This window comes from Stigmatopora argus, chromosome 7 (genome assembly GCF_051989625.1).
Source record: "Stigmatopora argus isolate UIUO_Sarg chromosome 7, RoL_Sarg_1.0, whole genome shotgun sequence".
Lineage (NCBI taxonomy): Eukaryota > Metazoa > Chordata > Actinopteri > Syngnathiformes > Syngnathidae > Stigmatopora > Stigmatopora argus.
The window spans coordinates 8876692-8897612 of NC_135393.1; the positions used below are offsets into that span (position 1 = coordinate 8876692).

Consider the following 20921-nt stretch of genomic DNA (forward strand, 5'->3'; position numbering starts at 1 on the left):
CACGGGGTCGTAAATCTCGAATGGTTTTGCAGCCAGTACTGCACCAGTGCCGCCTGCTGTTAATCCTCAGCAGCAGCGTCTGCCAAAATGTCCAAAGTAAAAAAAATAAAACACTGTCAGCGGTGACATTACTGCATTCACTGATCCACTAGCCCCAATGAGACCTTTCGCTTCACTCCATCCATGTCCTCTCTTGTGCACCTTCCCGACGTGTTTTCAAATAGCTGTTTTCTCAAGGAAAATATACACTAAGCTCACCTTATTTACATTTATATGATCGGATTTTCTACCCTATATAGACGCTATGCAAATGTGCCCTTTTCGCACGTCTCAGTCACTGTGTGGAGATTTGTAGCAGGTGATGGAGGAAGATTATTAAAAAAAAAGAGCGAGGGAAGTAATAGTATTGCCTTCTAGCAGGAAAAAGACTTGATGTACGATTTCTGAACCTCATGAATTTTGTAATGATCAATTTTGTTTGCTGCCGTCCTTTTCGGTGTACATGAGCATTTTGAGCTACAGGGATATACAACATAAGATTGATGCACATCTAAAATGTCCACCCATCTTTCCTTTCTCAAATGAACATATATCCTAAATGTCAGATGCATTTTCTGCTGTTCCTTTTCCCTTTCATGTCACTGCCCTCTAAATTTGCTGTTTTGATGAATTGTGGAAAGGCTTTTTATGTGCTATATGTTTGTCCAAAAGGTAAAGGGCGGGGAAAACACAGATGGAGATTCATCATCATTATTCGTTGAGTTGGCGAAGCTAGTTTCACTGAAATGCAACCCTTGATTCAGAGTTGCTGGCCCCCAATTTTTACTCGACTGTAGCATGCCATGGCCCGCCATTTGACAAAATGCTGATGAGTGGAATTTCCCCGAGACACACCAAGATATTATAATCGGGGTAATAAGAAATTAATTTTCTCCCTGACTGCACTTTAACTTGAGTGTTGATACATGGATGTGGACGAGAAATCATGGACGGAATGCCGCTGATGGAATGTCAAAGGCAGGTTCGCACTCCGTCTTCCTAATGGCACTTTCTTGTGATTGAGTAGCTTTAAGCACCCTTTCAACGACATTTTCATCCCGGGCACATTTTGAATGAGCGCCTAGTGTTGAAAGAAACTTTGCAATCTTAGCAATTATATTATTCTTGCCCTCACAGGTCTGAGTTTGAGGGTTTGATCCCAGATCCAGATCTTCCTATGTGGAGTTTGCCTGTTCAGCCCGGGCTTGCGTGGGTTTTCTCTGGGTGTTCCGCTTTCCTCTCACATCCCCAAAACATGCAGCGTAGACTGGTTGAACACTCTAAATTGGCCCTAGGTATGAGTGTGAGCGTGAATGGTTGTCCTTTGTCTCCTTGTGCCCTGCAATTGGCTGCCCACCAATCAGCTGGGATAGGCTCCAGCACCCTCTGCGACCCTTGTGAGGATAATCAGTTAGGAAAATGAAGAATACTCTTTAAAATTATTATTATTGTAATTCTTATATCTTTTTTTGTAATTATATAGATTCTATACAATTATTTGTTAAATTCAAATAACAAAAAACAGTAGAAAACCCTGCTTGTTGAAGCACTTCACATTGAATTTTCCCATTCCATAGTTTTTTCTTTATCAAAATGGATTCAAAGCCTATGAATCATAATTTGTGTACGAAATACTTAATATTCAAATAAAAAGATGAAAACTACAGTGAAGGACTATAGTCTGTAGTAGTAGTAATTACTAAAATTGTAAATGCTGTAAATGCTAAAACATATGCAATACAGAAAGTGAATGAATCTTGTCATTCAGGGCGTTTCATTGTGTTGAATCAATCTTCAGGGAATGTCAACTGTTTAATAAACATAGCATAACAAGTCACTCAGCCTGTTGATCTTACTAGTACACACCACTACAGAAATATGAGCCCATTTATAATACTTCCTGTGAGTTATATACCTATGATGCTTTTCATTTTAACAGGTTATGTTAGCATGGATAACATGAAATATATAACACTTGGGAGTTTGAATGACATTACATGCACAATTGGAGTTTCAGTGAAGCTGAGCGAAACTAGAGCATTTATAATTAAAGCAGACAACCACAGATTAAGACAAAGTTGGGTTATAGTAACGCACGGGCAACTCTATCTTTCACCCTTTTTGGTCTCCAAAACAAAAACAAAAAAATTGAAAGTGTATGTCAGGTTCGCCATTAGACATCCACAAAAACATGCATAAATAAAGAGGAAAAACACTCTCTTCCAGTTAAGATAATAATCACATAACTACAGACGAGCAAAGTGTTCTGTAATAGCAAGGCCAAGCTTCCACTTCGTTGCAGGCAAATGTAACATAAAATGAAATAAGAAAAAAAACTGATAGTTTAAATTTTTTTTATTACAAACGTGGCCCCATAATCAAGTATAATATAGTTCTCATAATAACATGTTTTCAGCTTGTATCTTTACACCAATATAAAACATTAAGAAACAAATATATTAATTAACACAAAAGGGTTTTTAATTTTAAATGTCTAACACTGATTTGGGGGAATTTCCACCCGGTAAAAATGAGACAATGTGACAAAAAGTAAAATCTCTAGCGTCATTTGACATTGCTATCTCATTCTCCTACACAGTCCAGATAAGATTACATTCTCAAATTAATTGTTTCCAGTAATGCGACTGTACAAAACATCACCCTTGATTCCTAGAGCAGTATTGTCTCTACACTGGATACAATGTCCCAACCTGTGGATTGCAATATGGAGGAAAGCAGGTGTGATACCAGTAGAATTTGTAATTGTGAAATCGAAACTTGACCAAAGTGAGAGTCCGCCCTAACGATATATAAACAGCCCAATCACTGTTACGTTGAAACATTCACTCTGACACCAAGAGGGCACTCCTTCAACAAGAGGAACATGCATTAGGGAGAATCAAGGGTCAAGATGAAAACATGTCCGTCTGATATTACCTGGATGATCTTCATCATCCTCACCACAGGGGTTGAGCTGGTCCTCGTGGATATACTCAAGCCTCCCAATGGAGAAGACATCTTGGAGATCAGTGGGGAAGACATATTGGAGATCAGTGAAGAATATATCATGGTGCCCAGTGGAGAAGACATCCTGGACAAAAATGGACAAGACAACTTGGAAGATAATGGAGATGACATCCTGGACATAAGTGGACAAGACAACTTCAAACTTAATGGAGAAGAGATGTTACAAGCCAGGGGAAAAAATATCTTGGAGAACAGTGGAGAAGACAACATGGACATCAATAGTGAAAACTTCTTGGAATTAAGAGGAGAAGACAACTTAGAAATAGGTAGCGAAGAGATCTCTTACATAGGTGGTGAAGACATCTTGGACACAAGTGGAGATGACATGTTGGAAGCCAATGGAAAAAATATCTTGGAGATCAGTGGAGAAGACAACATGGACATCCATGCAGAAATCATCTTGGACATCAGTAGAGAAGACATCTTGGACATCAGTGGAGAAGATAACTTCGAAATCAGTGTAGAAGACATCTTGGACATCAGTGGAGAAGATAACTTGGAAATCAGGGGAAAAGACATCTTGGACATTAGTGGAGAAGTCATAATGGAGATCAGTGAAGAAGGCAACTTGGACATCATTGGAGAAGACTTCTTGGACATCAGTAGAGAAAACTTCTTGGAATTAAGTGAAGACAATTTAGAAATAAGTAGCGAAGACATCTCTTACATAGGTGGTGAAGACATCTTGGACACAAGTGGAGAAGACATCTTGGAGACAAGTGGAGAAGACATTTTGGAGACAAGTGGAGAAAACATCTTGAACTTTGACGAGGAAGACACCGTGGAGACGACTGGTATTTTTTTCCACAAAAATGCTGCTGCAACATTAGAAACGTTTTTATCTGATAATTTTTGTTGTGCTAATTCCTGTCTTTTCTGCTCTGCAGCTACTGCCGGGACCAATTTAAGCAAGTTGATGATCACTTTGTCCCGAGGAGGAACAGGGTACTACTACCCACCTTACTTCTCGTTTCGCTATGATGTTTTGTCTCACCGCCCCTCGTCCTATTCTGGTTGGACAACAAAAGCTGGTTAGATTTCTGTCACCTATTTTTTAATTTAATCTCTCGCTTGTTCAAAGTAATCCATATTTGAATGTTTTATGTGTCTCCTCTTGTTCCTGGCTCCTACTAGGTGTAACCATGTGTCTGCGCTACCGTTTTGCCAGTAGTAATTTGTCACCACCCCACATTGCCTTCACCATCAGCCCGTCCAGCCTGACTAGACTGAAGTTGGTGTCATACGATGGCAACTACTATTTGAAGACACAGAGCTGGCGCAGGAAGCTGGAGATGTTGGAGCTAGGAGGTCAAGGAGTCAAGGAAGGGGAGTGGACAAAACTGTGTCTTGTTGTGTCTATAGATTTTGTGAAGCTCCAAACAAGCTGCTCCTCAGCAGTACTGCGGCGAGAGGTACAGTCTATATCAATTTGTCTGTCTGTCCGTCTATCCATCCATCTGTCCATCCGTGTGTACCTACCTACTACCATCTTGCACTATTCTGACTATCAGTCCGTGTCTGAAATATATAGATAGATGTATAATTTGTAGATCATTATTCATTCATTCATTTTCAGAAACGATTATCCTCACCAGCTGGGGGACACCCTGAAATGGTGGCAAGCCAATCGCAGGCCACAAGGCGATTTATGACCATTCATATTCACACTCATACCTAGGAACAATTTAGGGCAGGGGTAGGGAACCTATGGCTCGGGAGCCACATGTGGCTCTTTCGATGGGTGCATCTGGCTCTTCGCTAACCTGTGAGCTAAAATATGGAACCCGCTGGTGACAGAACTGAGATACTACGTCCAGTGCTGCTTTAGTCTTCTTTTTTTGCATTAGACTCTGCTAGAATGCATACTCTCATTGATTAGAAACTGCATAAGAATGTTGTCAAAAGTATTCCTTTTTCCCACTTTAAAAGTGGTGAAATTACTAAAATAAAAGACACCCATTTACATTTATTTTGACTTTTAAATTCGGAGTATGGCTCTCAAGGAATAACATTAGAAAATATGAATTGTTTATGGTTCTCTTTGTCAAAAAGGTTCCTGACCCCTGATTTAGGGGGTTCAACCTACCGTCCATGTTTTTGGGATGTGGGAGGAAACCGGGGAAAATCCACGCCAGCAAGGGGAGAACATGCAAACAGTAATCATACCTGTCAACCTCTGCCGATAACTGCCCTTATAAATGATTATGATTCCCCTTACAAACCCCCCAAAAACCTTACAAACACCGTACGACTCGTACGGTGTTTGTAAGGTTTTTTGGGGTTTGGAAGGGGAATCATAATCATTTATAAGGGCAGTTATCGGCAGAGGTTGACAGGTATGCAAACTCTACATAGTGAGAACCCACCTGGGATCGAAAACCTCGGCCCCCTCAGATAATGAATAAAAGAATAATCATTTCAACTTTTGAAAAGATTTGTGTGTGTTTTTAGTTTGGCTGGGCAGGTGAGCCCGTGATCGCTGTGTCAGGCGTGGACAGTCACATGACAGACTTGCAAATGTGGGACTATGCTTCTTGGGCCATCGCCAAAAAGTATACGGCTCACAGGTGAGGCCTGTGTGATGATAACCAGAGGTGGAACTAAATCACGTTGGATGTAACTTTTGACTAATTGCCACACTGAGTCATCCATTTTATCCACCTTTTGCTCTAGTGGCCACATCAAGGGCTCAGTGCTGAAGTGGTCGGACATTGGCTACACGCTATCAGGGAACGTTGGACTGGAGGAGGAATGACAGGGGGAAGTATCACCAAGAGCCACAATAAAGGGCAGGAGGAGCAAAAGAATGGGAAAAGTTTTTATTTGAATTAATGTCTGATTTTAAAAAAAAAATTGTTGGTCTTTGTTTTGTTTTAAGTATTGATGGCATTCTGTTAATGCTGCTTTAATCTCTGATATTGTTGGACTTAGTTTGGTTATAGCCTTGGTAGCATTCTATTAATGTTGCTTTAAATAACAGATTTTTTTTTGCTCTTTGTGTTGTTCAAAGCCTTGGTAGTATTCTGTTAATGTTTTTTTAGTATCTTACTCAATGTAAAAGACTAAAGCAAAATCACATCTTTTATTTATTTCTCTGATCAAATTGTATCACATAAAGGCATGGCATATGAGATGGTTGTAAAATGTGCATGCTTTTAAAGGATAAACAAACAAACAAAAACATTTTTCACAATGGAAAGTGTCCCCTTTAAATGCAGATTTAAAAAAAAAGAAAATCACCCAATGAGGCCTTGGTAGCATTCGATTAATGTTGCTTTAATCTCAGTATTTTTATTTTTTTTTATTTTTTTTTTATTTTAAGCCTTGGTACTATTCTATCAATGTTGCTTTAATAGCTTACTCAAATATTAATAAAACTTCTCAGTAAATCTTAATTGGCTTTTTCCTGCACCTGTTTGTGGCTGGTGCAGTTTTACTACTGCTGTGAATGCCTTGGCAACAGTCATGCACAAGCCCTGTTAACACACCTTCAAAAAATTAGTTAAACGAGGAGAAGAAGGAAGTAAGCAGGATGTGAGGCTGCTAGCTTGAGCAGGGACTCGAGGAGCAAACATTTGGAGAAAATTTGGATAAATTACCCCCAGAAAGAAATAAAGCCTTTGTGGTTTCATTTTAAAACAATACAATTAGGTGGTGCTTCATAGAGGGCAAAAAAATCAAGTGGAACTATGAAGGATTTGGGAATAATCCTAAATGGATGAGTTATTGATTAGTTTTAACCTCACAAAGTGACTTCTTTCCTCTCTCCTTGAATTATACTCCACATGGAATGCTGAATGTGAATTTATAGGAGCCTTCCACTTCATCCAAAAAGCTGTGAACTGGTGAGTGATTTCTGTTTTTTAAAAATGGATGTTGATTTGACAATTATTTTTCAAACATTGTATACATTTATTGTTCCTTTATTTGTTCATAGATGAACTCCTGCCAAACACAATTGTACACGCACAACTTAAAAATAATGCCATACCTGAAAATATACTCTTTATACTCTTTTTTTTATTGTACATTTAAAACTTCTACCAGTATTACAGGATGTTGTTTTCAATGTTTAAAAAAACATACAATTTTGTCATTTTTTCCCCACATTTAGGCATTTCTATTCCTCTCAATCAGAAAAGATCTCATTACCAATGAGGTTTGTTGTCATTGCATGGTCAAAGAAACAAATATAACCCGTTCAGACTCAAAAATAACTCTTATATTCCCGAGGTTATGATAAATGTGACACTCAATCATGGAATGAAGATCATATGGTCTGTTTCCTTGCATCTACTGCATCCGCTGTCTCTCTATTCTAATGTTAATTACAGGCAGTAGTCCATCGCTGTCAATGTTATGGCATTTTATTGTTATCCCCCCTTGCCTCACCCACCAGGATAGCCCCCCTCCAATGGGGAGACATCAATAAACCTCCCCCAGAAGCACAGGCGGCACGGCTGTACGTGCTACAGTCCCCGTGGCCCTGCTTGCTCTGGCCTGGCACAGCCATCCATCTCCCTGCACCCACCCGGCCGCTGCTCTCGCCTCCTCCACCCGTCACGCACACATACAAACGCCTACCCTTCCCCCGCATCGTCTACCTGAGCGCATTTGTCATCCCGTCGCTCTGTGAGCTACGGCCGGTGGGCAAAGAAAAAAAAAAAGCTCTCAAAGGCGATATGCAAAAATGCAAAAAGGTAGATGCTAGTTGCCCTGGCAACAGCTCAGAGGTTATTTCCAAGCTCTGATGGAAATCAATGTCATGTGCCAGCCAGGCAGGCACCTCCATCCTCGGGTAAATTAGAAAAGGTGGGAGGGGGAGAAGCCAGAGCTTCGAAGGACAAAGAAAAACGCAGAGAAAAAGAAATTTGAACATTAAGGACTCCTGACTTTCAGTTCTAACGTGCTGCAGGCGAACGGCGAATTTGGGCTCCCCCACGGGTCATTTTCACTTGAGCCTTCACCCTACACGCCGCACCGCTTCAACCCACCTGCTTTTCCTTGCTTGTTTATGCACACAAATGAAAAACAAACTCCTTGTTTGGTGAGGCAAGATGCATCTGAAAGATAAATAACTGTAGAGGAGGAAGCCATGTAGCGTTCGTATTGCTATTTGCTCAACATAGTCATTTCTATGACAAGAAACAATGTCACCCGGGAGCACACATTGTGAGGTTTCATCATGTAGAACACTGGCTAGTCTAAAACCTCTTGAATTTCACATCATATTGCATTTTCCAGCATGCTAACAAAATTCTTACTCTATTGGATGACTTGGCCTTCCTATTGTCAGAGGCTTTACCTTTTCCTGACATTCAAGGCCAGGCTTCACTGAGCCAAGGGAGATACTTTAAATTAGAGAAAAAAACTCACACTTGATTGTCAAAGTAGTGATAGAAGATGGCATAGTATATTTACTACTACTACATGTATTACATGCTATATAGTGGAATACAATCAAATTGATCTATCTAAACTTATAAATCGCTTGTATGTAGCCTGTAGGAGTGTAAATTTAAAAGTTTCACGATGATACAATATCAATTCTTCAGACATATCTTCCCATATTTCAGTTGTTTTCTATTCCGGGGCCTTCAATCAATTTAATGACATGCATAACTTTTAAAGCAATTTCACCACATGCAATAAAAAAAATCAAAAGCAATGTTGATGTTTTTATAAATTAATTGCTAAAACATTTTTGGCATTAGGATGAAAAATGTGTGATCAGGTTTCTCTGCCAATCCAATTTGACCAGCTATTAACGATCCCAGTGAAAATAGAATGGACATCTATTGCTGTCAATGGCAGCCAATGAGTTAATACCAGAAAATAAAAATAAATTACCTTTTTTTTTTTTAAACTTGATCTTTTACACTAAATTCCCATCTTCTTGAAAATGACATGAATTGGCCCAATTTCTGATAAGAAAAAAGGTTCGCGGATAACTTTAACCTAAAAGATGATGATTATCAGTGTTCTATTCATCTCAATGGATATATATATTTTTATATAGTTAGTTTAAGGAGTTGTGAAATTGTACCTCAGGTATCTGTATCTCTTTAAAACTGATATGAATGTACAAGTAGGAGGCAATACCTCTGCAGGGATAGTATAAAAATCCCAATTTGCCGTGTCGTCATTCAGAAGAGTAAAGGAAAATCCTTGCTTTCTTACCGTAAAGCAAAAGGTAAGTCACCGCTGTGTTTTATGTGCACTATATGTCACGGAGAATAACCTTTTGCTACCATGATGCTATAAAGCTTTGTGCGATTTTACTGTTATGCTTCTGTTGTTTGTCATGTCCCCTAAATAAATGAGGAAGCCAATATCATTAAAGAGTAGAGTAAAGAGTGCAGCATGTATCAGCCAGCTGGGCATTTTCTCCCTTTTGCTTACAGTAGTAAGGGGACGTGTACAATTAATCCTGGGTTGAAATCAATAACCCATAAAGTAAAATTTACAGCTTCAACCTCTTGCAGTCACCACCACCAGCAAGCCTTCTTTCCACCTGCATTATAAATACCCAGATGCACACAGTCAAGCCAATAACAGTGTATCCTCATTTACATATTAACATGGTGTTCACACTCCAATTGATACACTGGAAACCAACCACTTATCCCATTATAGTGTCGCTGATTGCAGAATTGTGGGGTGGTCAGTTCCACTCCCACTGTAATGTACTGAATGTTGGGATTTGGCTCTTTTTGGCACAATAGACAGTAGATGCTTACAAATTGTATGGACATGTGCATATCTTTGCTACATAGATAAAAGATGTCTATATTTACAGTATTTGCATAGAATGTTATTTTGTGATATTCTCTTGTCTAGTGTTATTTTTATTCAATGCTGTGCTTTTTCTGTTCTACAAAATGTGAGAAAGAAATTGGGGGAATGGAAGAGGGAATTCAGAGTCACTCCAACTTGGAAAAGTGATGTCATATTTATGCGTAAAGTGAGTGACGAGTTTGGCCACCAAACAAAATGGTAAATCAAGACTAAAGATCTGTTCTTTGTTTGATTCAATTTCACATTGCCTCAGTTTTGTTGACGCTGCAGTGAAGAATGTCAGTCCACTGGAGGCTTAGATAGAATCACATTTTTGTAGCTAATCTTTACCCTGTTGAGTCTCTGATGGCAACTTTGTTAAATCCCATTTCTATTATGTTTTCACTCGGATTGTCAGAGAATCACACCTGAAACCGAGGCTCTCAAAGTTTCATGTTTTTCTTTTTCACCCGGAAGGTCTCGCAATCTCCCGCAAGACATCTGTGACATTTCTGTTAAGCCTTGTCATCAAATGCCCGAGTCAACCAGCTTACACAGAGAATGAAAACTCACTGAACTTTTATGTGAATGAGATTCTCCAGGGATCAGTTTCAGCAGTTTGAACCTTGGGTGTCACACTTGGATTTGTCTGATAAGATCTTTTCCCTCCGCATATCTTGTTTTGATGGTTTCTTAGTGTGCTGAAGCCATACACACATGAATATTCATGCATGTGTCTTTTATATATCATGCTTATTTCCATTCCTGTCATCAAGCAACGCAACTCGCATCCTTTACATCTCCATATGCGGGTACACATGGTTCCATTTTCTCCTTAATTAGTAGCCTCGAGAAATTGTTTTATTCTAGGGAAATCATAAGACAGAATTGTTGTGGATTTTAATTGGAAGTGATAACGCTTATCTATTTTAAACGGGTGCGTACGCAACAAAATGTATTGTGCTGAGTAAAACTACTGGATCATCACACTTAGTATTTGGTATGCTTTTCCAAGTTTTTGAATATTATTTAATAAATTGTAAGAAGCCTTTGAATAAGATTTAAGCCCCATCAAATAATGCTATTCCAGGGAAAGTTCCACTATCAAGAGTTTTACCACACTATTTAAATGATAGAATACTGTCAGAAATAAATGATCAAGACTTGCGGAGATTCATGACTATTTAAATTGTTCAATACAGATAATTAATGTAATGGTTTACCTCTGCATAGTTGAAACCGATGCCATAATCGAAGGTAAGGATTCCAGCAGAGGGCGGATGACTCAATGGATGTTTTTAAATGTGACACTTCACAGTATATTAGGGTACAGTGTTTTACTTGGCAAATGTTCATAAAAGTGTTTTTAATTGTTTTCCTAACTGGTATGTATGCATACATCAAATAATTCTTATATTAGAGGGTCTGTTTTGCTGTGTGTAAATGATTTGGCCCAACAATCACATTTAAGATGGACACGGTTTGTTCCAAGTCATGCAATTTTAACAAATGCTTTCCATTTTTCTCCTTTCAGAACAGCATGTTTTACATGACTCGTGCACATTGTCCATGCATTTTTCATCCTCTGTCTTTCAGATGATAATTAATATCTTGTAGCCAATTTCTCTGTGTATTAATCCAGTCCAAAGGTCTTCTGCAGACAAATTGCACAGCACAACATAATAGATTTGTTCATAAAGAAATATTTTTACATACATTATGCTGTATTTCAATGAGTCAAGCCAAAGTGCTTCAGTGGTATAAACATCGCTGTATTACAAAGAGACAGTCTTTTAACCTACATTGTCTTTAAGATGAAACAAAACAGAGATGGAGGATATGCTGAATTATAAGTCTTGCTTTTTTCATCTCGTGGGCAAAGCACATAGTAATGATGTTCCTCTTTTTTCATCTTTGCAGTTGATAAGAAAAGATGAGGAAAAGCCAGATTAAGCTACGAAGAAGAAGAGGAGAGAAAAGGGCAAGTTAAATTGAGGTAAGGATAAATGGTAGGGCCGACTGTCAGGTCAAGTGCTGATCTGGCATTCCCCTTTTAAAATGTAGCCTTGAGAATATGCTCACATGTACATGTTCACACGTACTCTTATAAGGTTATCGATTATCCACACGTTCCCACTTTGATACATTACATTAGTATTTTATTTTATTTTATTTTTTATTGGTGTAAATCATCATTTTAATTTGGAAAGTTTATTTTTCATTAGATCTGTAACAAATCTTGGAATACTTGAAACTAGTATTGGTCTTATAAAACGCATTTTGAGGGGCTCGGTCTGGATGTACTCTGGATTTTCTGCTTCTGGTCAGCTATTTTTCATTGCATTAATGGGGAAGACAGTGAAAACCACTTGGCAAAACATGTGCTTTTTAATATTCTTGGTGTGAAAAGAAATCCCTTTGCAGAGTGCAAAATTCTTTGTATTTTCATAATGTAATACATTTATACTATGATAAAAGCTAAATTAATGAAATTATAAAATGAAAAACACATGATACAGTCCTGAATAACACCCGAAGGCTCATATTTTTTTTTTGTTTTAGTTTTAGTTTTCAACGTATAACATGCCATTGATGCTGATAATTCCAATTCATTTAAACTGTGGGGACTGGCTTGGTGATTTTAGTGTTCTTGTTAGTGCTAGATGTCTAATTCATTTTGACTGGGAAGGGCGACTGAATGATTCTGGCTCTTTTTTTTTCTTCCACGTTTTAATGCAGTGGTTCAATTCCTCTTGTTTAACTGCCAAAAGCCACGATAAAATACAGGCACAAGCACTTTAAAAAAATGTCATTAATCTTATTCATGCAGACAGGGTTTTCTCGCAATTGCTCGCTAAAACTTAGATCAGAGAGTTGTTTAGTTGAGAAGAGCAATTTGCGGTTCATCCACTTGTAAATTCAGATACTGTAGGATGGGTACTTTGGAATGTATAAGTGCAGTATTTTGCTTGCTGAAAATGTTGCATTTGTAGTTTCAGTCAGTGTTGAGTGAGAGGAGGGTGAATCTATTCAGGATGAAGGTAGTATCTCATTGTCAGACCACACAGCCACACTATGTTCATTGCTGTGATTCCTTACATCTTTTGACATTTTCAATTATGTCTTTCACACATCGGTAGGCACTTGTTTTTTTTTTTCCTCCAACACTGCCTTCCCTCTCCTGTGCTTTTGTTATAGTCTACCTCATCCTTCTTTTCCCACTTCCATTTTTTTTTCTTTTAAGTGGACCGCATCCTTTTTGCTTTGTGCATTGGCCTTTTTCATATGTAGGGGTCAGCTAGCCCAGGGATCCAATTACTCCCCCACCCAGAAGTATGAGAGGGGATAGTGGGGTGAGAGAAGGAAAGGCCAGCCAAGATGCGAGGTGGCTGCCGTCAGATCTGTCATATGTCCGGGACGCCTGTTCAAATTACCCCTTCCTCGGGTGCAATAGATATTTTGGGGAGAATCAAATTCTATACTGTGTGGCCAAGATGAATGATATCAGTGAAGAGATTTGATTGAAACTAATGTTTAGTTTACTTGGAGTTGTGTGATAAAGGGATCTCTATTTACTTCATACATCATAAATATAACATCTATTGTACGATATCGTGCCCTACAATCGGCCGGTCACCGATTCAGGGTGTCCCCAGCCTCCGGCCCAAAGTCAGCTGGGATAGGCTCCAGCACCCCCCGCAACCCTTGAGGATAAGCGGTTCAAAAAATGAATGAATGAATTCCTGAAGGATACAAAACATGACTAATATATGTCATAATGCAAGGTAGGTTATTTTCAATCTAATCGATTGATTCATTGAATGATCATCTGATGGACTAATTGATCAGCTTAGTAAAACACATTTACTTCCATTAAGCCAGGCAGCGGGTGGGTGGATTCCCCTCTATCTGGCAGCCGTGATGTAATGCATAGGTTTAATGACCTTAGCATAATCGCCACCATTATGAAGCAGCCGCTCAGCTCTCTGAAGCACTTCATCATTATCATCAACATCATCATCATCATCAGTGTCGCAGGCTCTCGTTCATAACGTTAGTGTTTCGCAAACTCAGCCAAACAACACCATCAAATCAAGTCAACAATGCTTTGTTTTGCGATCATATTGCCATGATATCACACCAGGGTATCTATCCTCAAATCTTGTAGTAAAATGTTTGGTAGGCAACATGGCGTCAAACCAAATCCAGGACGATGTTTCAATGTTTCTTTAGTCCAAACTTTGTCTCAATTTGCTTTGTCACAATTCCTCATTATTTGGCAAGGGATAGCACGTGGTCAGCTGAACAAGAGATATGACAGGGGAGTAGTTGTGGCCAAGGACTGATTAATGAGCTTTTAATTTAATCAGCAATTTTCATCTCGCCAAGGCCTCCGCTCCTGGCCTTGTAGCGCTAGCAGCTTATTATTTTTAACAAGTCTGTGATCTCCCACTTCTTTTCTTGGCCACCCTCCGCATCTTTGTGTTTTCCAGCTTCGCAGCCAGCTCTTATCTGTGTCAGTGGTGATTACATGAACAGGAAGGTGATGATTAATGGAGATTTAAGTCAGTAGCAGTCTAATCTCGTTCCACCGAAACAAAACAGGCTTCTATAAATAGAAAGATGCTTACTGCGCTTTTTGAGACCTGTCTTTGAAAAGCTCTATACAGTGGTACCTCGACATACGATCTTAATCCGTTCCGGGACTGAGCTCGTATGACAAGTTTCTCGTAACTCGAGGTAAAGTTTCCCATTGAAATGAATGGGAAACAAATTAATTCGTTCCAACTCTCTGAAAAAAACACCAAAAACAGGATATTGGATTGAAAAAAATGTTTTATTTCTTATAATTCGCCATATATTGACAAAGTAATAAATAACGAGTGGTTTAATAGAAATAAAGTGTTTAATCTAACTAAAATTGGGCGGATTTCGCCGAGGGGAGAGAGAGACGCACAAAAGGGGCGGGGGGCTTCGGTTTGTTTTCAACACGACGCACTCGTAAACAGAACAAACACTCCACCCTCACGTTCGCTATCCATGGGCTGTTTGCTGTCGTACTATTCCCTTCAAAATATTCCGAAAATGATGCACACAAATGTCCTCACAATCGGAGAACGCACGACCACTTGCCAACGAGCCGCTGCTCATGCGAGCTACAGGGGCGCTGGCTAGCGGCTCCTTTTAGCTTGTAGCATCTGTGTTTGCATCCCCTCGAACGGCGACTATGATAGAGTTTCTACCGGGGATGCTGTTGCGAGCCAGTGCCCCCGATGTTCTTATGAGCAGCCAACGAGCAGAGTCTTTTATCAGCGATCGCCCCGCTGCTCATGGTAGCTTCGGGGGCGCTGGCTAGCGGCTCCTTTTAGCTTGTAGCATCTGTGTTCGCATCCCCGGGGATGCTGTTGCGAGCACGAGTATACTTCATTACCCAGAAAGCCCTCTTTTCCCCGCGCATGGGCGTTGTGCGTTTCCTGGTCTGAATAGCTCATCCGGTGCTCGTAAATATTGTTATACGTACACGAAAGATATGCAAAAAAAAAATGCCATGGCCACCTGGCTTGGTCGCATAACGAAATTTTGACCGCATCACGGGCGAATTATTCGATCGAAATTTCCCCCGTAAGACGAGCATTCCGTATGACGAACGGTCGTATGACAAGGTACCACTGTATAAGTAAAGTTCCTTGCTTTCTATCAACCAGCAATAGTGAGAAAATATCCAAAAGCACAGGAACTCAGGAAGTATTAGTGTATTACGATCAAGATAAAATCCAAACCTAGATAAGAATTGGCTTACATACATTGTATACATAAAAATACACCACATATGGGACATCATTGGAAAAAAATATAACTCTTGTACAATGGTTTATCAATCGTAGCCTAACCTAGCTCAACGCCACTTGAGCAGTACATTCATAATTGTAAGTTTGTGCAGGTCAAGCAGGTGAACAGGAAAACAGTAAATGCAATAGTTTTCCCTACACACTTTTTGCCGTTTTGTTCACGTTGCCTTGAAAACTACTGCACTGCATACCGTTTGTCACCCTACAATCTCTTATATTCATAAAATTAGCTTTCTTGCTGAATCTTTCCCACTGTCTTTGGCCCCATTTACCTCCGAAGAGCATTTTCTATGTTTGTGTTTCATCTCAGAATCCGCCCGGCTCCTTTTATTAAATTTTCCTGCCAAGTCGAGGAGTTCTAAAGCGCGAGGCTGCAGGGGTGGGCTGTGAGTGCATGGCAGATTATTGACATGCAATCACACCTTTTCTCCAATTTTTTTTTATTAGGTGTATTTGCTTCTGAAAAATATATCGTCTAATACGATGTGCATTAGAAATATGTTAGGTGTGTTCATTTTGCCAACCAAAATATTACAGCTGCTACTATCAGGAAAACCAGCCCACTTACTGGTGCAATAGTTGTGTGCAGATTTAAATATTGTGACCTGACAAAGGCTCTTTTACTTTAAACACCTGTGATTCTAACCAGTCGGTGGGAACATTTTTATACATAAAACCGGTTCCTGGTGCAAAAACGGTTGGAGAGGGGGCTTACATGACCCAAAATGTGATGTCATATTACTACGTATGCTTGCATAATGTTTGAAAAATGAACTTTTCCTAAACAAAGCCAGCAGTTTAAAAAAAAGAGCCATTAGACGGCCTTTGAGTTGAAATAGTGATGAGAGCAGCTCTTTCATTATGCTTCTGACTGCAAAGTGGCTCCGTCCATTATCTTTACACGCTGAATAGCTGAACACCATAAAGGTAAAATGTGACTCATTCAGCCCAGCTTGTTATCACTTTCACAGCCTCACGCTAGCCTCGTTGCCGTCAGCCGCTTCAGCACCCTCCTTCCATCCATCTCCATACAGATTGACAACGTGTCTACTTAACACAGAACCTTTACCAAGTACTTTAAGATTGTTCACACGCGGGATCTCTGCTTTCCAGAAAAGCAATTACGGGTATCTGTGTGTTTACGTGCATGCATGTTATTCTGCATACTCAGTTTCTTTGTAAGGTCATTTCTCATGCGTTATTGTCTCAATCTGAGACAAGAGGAGGAGTACGGAGGTCCTCTGTGCTACATCCCCTACCCGGCTCGAAGAGGTATTGCCTCCCTTATTGCCGCTGAAGAGCCCCATCATTGCCAGGTGAACTGATTTATGTCTCTGATCCCCTTCCACCGCCAGCTCCTTTCCATTAGTCGATACAATTTTGCTCCCATTGTTCAGCTCTTGGCGTTATCGGCGCCGCGCAGGCCTGTCAGCAAGCCTTGCCCGTCGCACAATCAGACGGCGGCGGTGGCGCTAGCGGGAGGAGGAAAAGAAGCGAGGGCAGATAAGAGAAAGAGATGGAATAGGTGGGATAGAATGAGTTGAGATGAAGAGTAGGCCAGAGCGGTATGAGCCAGATTGGTGATGTCCGTCCAAGCGTTTGGTTTTATTGCTTTGGAAAAGGCCAGTGAGGGTGAAGAGGGAAGTTAGCGGGGTCGACTGAAATGGTGATGGGAGGAGATGCTATTTGCTTACATGGGATTGTCACTTATTATGTGTCCATTACATCAAGCTTTTATCGCTTTAGAATTACCGGCTGTTTACCGGGCTATTCAAAGTGGGGTTTGTGAGGATCAAGCTGGCTATTGAAGATCCTAATTGTCTCTTTTATTGCATTGAGGAAAGGCTGGTTGAAGCATAATTGCCAGATCTTCTCCTGGAAATGAATAACCGTCAAGTGAATTTGCTCGGTAGGTTATTGCAGTCGTTTTAACACCATGTTATCATCAAACAAAATATTCTGGAGTACATTGATACAATTAGCTGCCTTAAGACAAATAAATAAAACACGTGGTGTTCGATTGGCCTGCACTGCAAAGTTCAGCAGTTTAATAGATTTCTCGGACTGTTTCTGAGATTTTCCAAAAACATGCATCTTGGGTCATTGGAAAATTGTAAATTTGACACCCGTGACGTGGAAATGGGAATAGAGCGCTGTCTTTGACATCCACAAACTAATATATGACAATGTCTTCTGTTGTAAAACAGTTTAAAAAGAAACAATGAAAAAAAGAACATGCTAAAATGATCAAGAATGATTAGATGTTCTCTACCTGTGCTTTGTTGAGTTAAAAGCTTTGATATCTTTGATAAATCTCATGACATTATTTCTTTAAATGTCAGATTTATGTGGAGACTGTAAAGAAAAGAACAGAAAAATCAGAATTAATATATTTTTGGGAACAATTATTAGACTATCGTTTCTTTTTTTAGAGGTTCTTTCCTTTCCACAATATAAGGCACATTTAGAATGATGCATGTTAAAAAAAAATCCCCACTTGAATGTAATTTTCATTCATCTTTAACTTTAGTGTACTTTACCATGGTGATGGAAAATTAAACTTAATTCTTATAAGATTAATGGGGATGTAACAATGACAGTGTTTTTTAAAGCTCAATCCAAATGAAGTCAAATCGATCAAAAGCACAAAAACTCTTAAACACACCCAAATTGCTTTGTTTTGTATTTTTAATTTCTATAGGTGAAATGAAATTGACCGTGTTAAAGGTATCTTTATTGTATGAATTTGACAGGATCAAATCCATTTAAATCATGGTAGCCTTTTTAATATTGGAAAATATTGTTTCATTGTCCAATGAATCAATGTCGCATCGTATCATCTTAACATTTGTGATATACAGCCATTGAGGTTTTTTTTAATGTTGAGATTAATATCAGAAAAATAACAATTACTTTTCTCCAGGATAACATGAAGCAATTCTTATAATATCCCATCTTTTTTGCAAATGAAAAATGTGCCTCTCGCATTAATTCCTTTTTTCTCAAAAACTGTCAATTCCAGAGGAGGTCCCTGTACACTATGTTTTGCATATATATATTTTGTTTGTGTGCTGCAACATGCCTTTCTCGATGTCAAAATGGAGTCAACCATTTGTTTCTTAAGTCTCATGAGGACATGTTGCACAGGTTTACTGCAGTCAATGCAGTGTTTCACAGATCAAGCCTACGGGTGAAACATTTGATGAAGGCTCCTCCTTGTCACTTTTATTGCTTTCAAGAAAGGTTGGATGAAGCGGGAGCGAGCTGGCGCTCTCGGTTAAATGCGCGTGAGCAGACGTTTATCACACACAAAACAGTCATTAAATGCTCTACAGCCGATTCTTGAAAGGCTGTCTGCACAAAGAGCAGAGAGCGTGCCACACGGGCAGAATGTGAATGAGTGAGGAGAATTTAAAGAGTGTCAGGATCGATGCTCCCTTTGCTTGATGTGCAGCACATAACGGGTTTTTTTGTGAGTGTAATAATTCAAGTTCGTACTTGGTGGATATTGTTCTTCTTTTCCCACAGTTGTCCTGTCAGCAAATGTGTCAAAGAGTTACTAGTGGCTGAAAGGAAGTATATAGTGGTTAAAATTCATATATGAACAGGATCATATCTTGCCGTTAGTTACAGTAATGGGTTTCTTATGTTTAGGTTTTCTGTAAGTCAGATGCCTCTTACATTCCATCAATGTGGAAGCAACATTTTTTTTTAACTCTAAATTGTTCTGACTACAGTACAGTGGGTGTTTCTGCAGCACCAAAAAGGATGACAGTTTGTGGTATTTAGTGAGGAAAGTGAAATATGATCATAATAACTAGAAGTTAACTGATCACTGTTTCATATATATCCGTATAAAACAAATAATACAAAATGACAAGTGAGGGATTTTTTTGTTTTGTTTCATATAATAATAATAAGCGGACATAGGCTTTGTCATCATCATTGACTCGACAAAAAAGCCTAATTGTCACCCAGAAACTGCGTATGACGAAATTGATAAACTATGAATAAATATACTGTCCTATTCAACTGCTTGTATGCACTGAACTTGTTGATTGGTCTACAGTGACAACAAATAGTGTTCTGTTTCGCTCTGCCATGGGATCGCTAATTTTCACAACAGTTTTGTGTCTAGTAGTGGTATAGGTGTGCGCGTTGGTCATGCGAAGAAGGAAACTGCTGCACAGGAGCCATCGGATAGGTCCGGCACTCCCCCAGCTATCACAGGAGGGGAATAGGCACCGCGCAAAAGAAAAAATCACACTTATCGAGCATTTCGTGTTCATTTAGCTTACCCCGCAAGTTTTTTTCTGATATGGGAGCTGTAGTATAGAGAAAACCGATGCAGGCAATTGGAGAACTTGCAAACTCCACACAGCAAGACCAGAGTCAGGAGTTGAACCTTTGATTTCAGAACTGTGAAAATTATAACAGACTAACGCCAACAACTATTGCAGAGTCTAATGTTAATTGAATTAATTTTATTGTCAGTCATTTTGATCATTTGACTCATCCATGACAGTGGTTGAGTTGACAACATCTGAAATGTGAAGGCACTAGCACTTTCCCAAGTGTTTAACATTGGCTACCTGTAGATGCTTTCACTGCAGCAACTACTGGCGACCACAATGGACTGTGTTGCTTCCTGGTGCACCTCAAAAAAGTACCCCTTGAGGCTGTCCAGGTTGCAAAATAGGGGGTTCAAATTTGGAACTGTCCTGCACAAAAGAAGACCTCTCGCCACCCTAGACTCCCATAGCACTGAAGAGCTTCTTACTGGCATTTGTCTTGGTGCTGCAAACGCTCATAACAGTCCCTTGGGGGGAATTTTAAATGAATTGCAAATCTTAGCCCATTTCAAATGCGAGACGCCCTCCTCCTCACTTTTTTAAAGTGTCCTTATGAGGTATACTGTTTTAACAAGGTGAAGATGAGAAAGCTGGATGAAAAGGAGAATACAAGCGAGGGGGAGGTGGGGGGGTTGTGGAATGTTGCAGATAAGCTCGCCTGCTTTCAACTGTGGAGAAGTTTTTAATATCTCTAAATCAGAGGCTGGATATTGAAAGTGTCATCTAATTGAAAATGATTTAAGACACGGAGCCTGTCAGGCAATCACGTATAAATTCACTCCTGACACTGACTCCAAAGTCTCTCTATTTCCATGTTATGAGTCATTTGCATGGTGGGGGTATGGGAGAGTGTAAAGCATGCAAATGATATGGGGCA

General features: G+C 39.5%; 2 protein-coding genes across 3 annotated transcripts in view; both read left to right on the top strand.

Annotated features, from left to right (window-relative positions):
- Positions 1–2870: 2870 nt before the first annotated feature.
- Positions 2871–6461, top strand: LOC144077034 (uncharacterized). 2 transcript variants are annotated; one of them, XM_077604464.1, is made up of 6 exons: positions 2876–3045; positions 3118–3860; positions 3954–4097; positions 4201–4478; positions 5518–5633; positions 5740–6461. In XM_077604464.1, the coding sequence occupies exons 1-6, from the start codon at positions 2951–2953 to the stop codon at positions 5819–5821; spliced, it is 1458 nt and encodes a 485-aa protein (XP_077460590.1). In that variant the 5' UTR covers positions 2876–2950; the 3' UTR covers positions 5822–6461. The 2 variants fall into 2 exon arrangements, with proteins under 2 accessions (XP_077460589.1, XP_077460590.1); XM_077604463.1 differs by having other exon boundaries at positions 2871–3860.
- Positions 6462–6608: 147 nt separating this feature from the next.
- The window catches only part of tnrc6c2 (trinucleotide repeat containing adaptor 6C2), a 105330-nt gene continuing 91017 nt past the window's right edge, over positions 6609–20921 (top strand). Inside the window, exons 1-2 of the mRNA XM_077604465.1 lie at positions 6609–6911; positions 11764–11839. The gene's annotated coding sequence lies outside the window, so the exon portion shown is untranslated. The remainder of the gene's footprint in view (positions 6912–11763; positions 11840–20921) is intronic.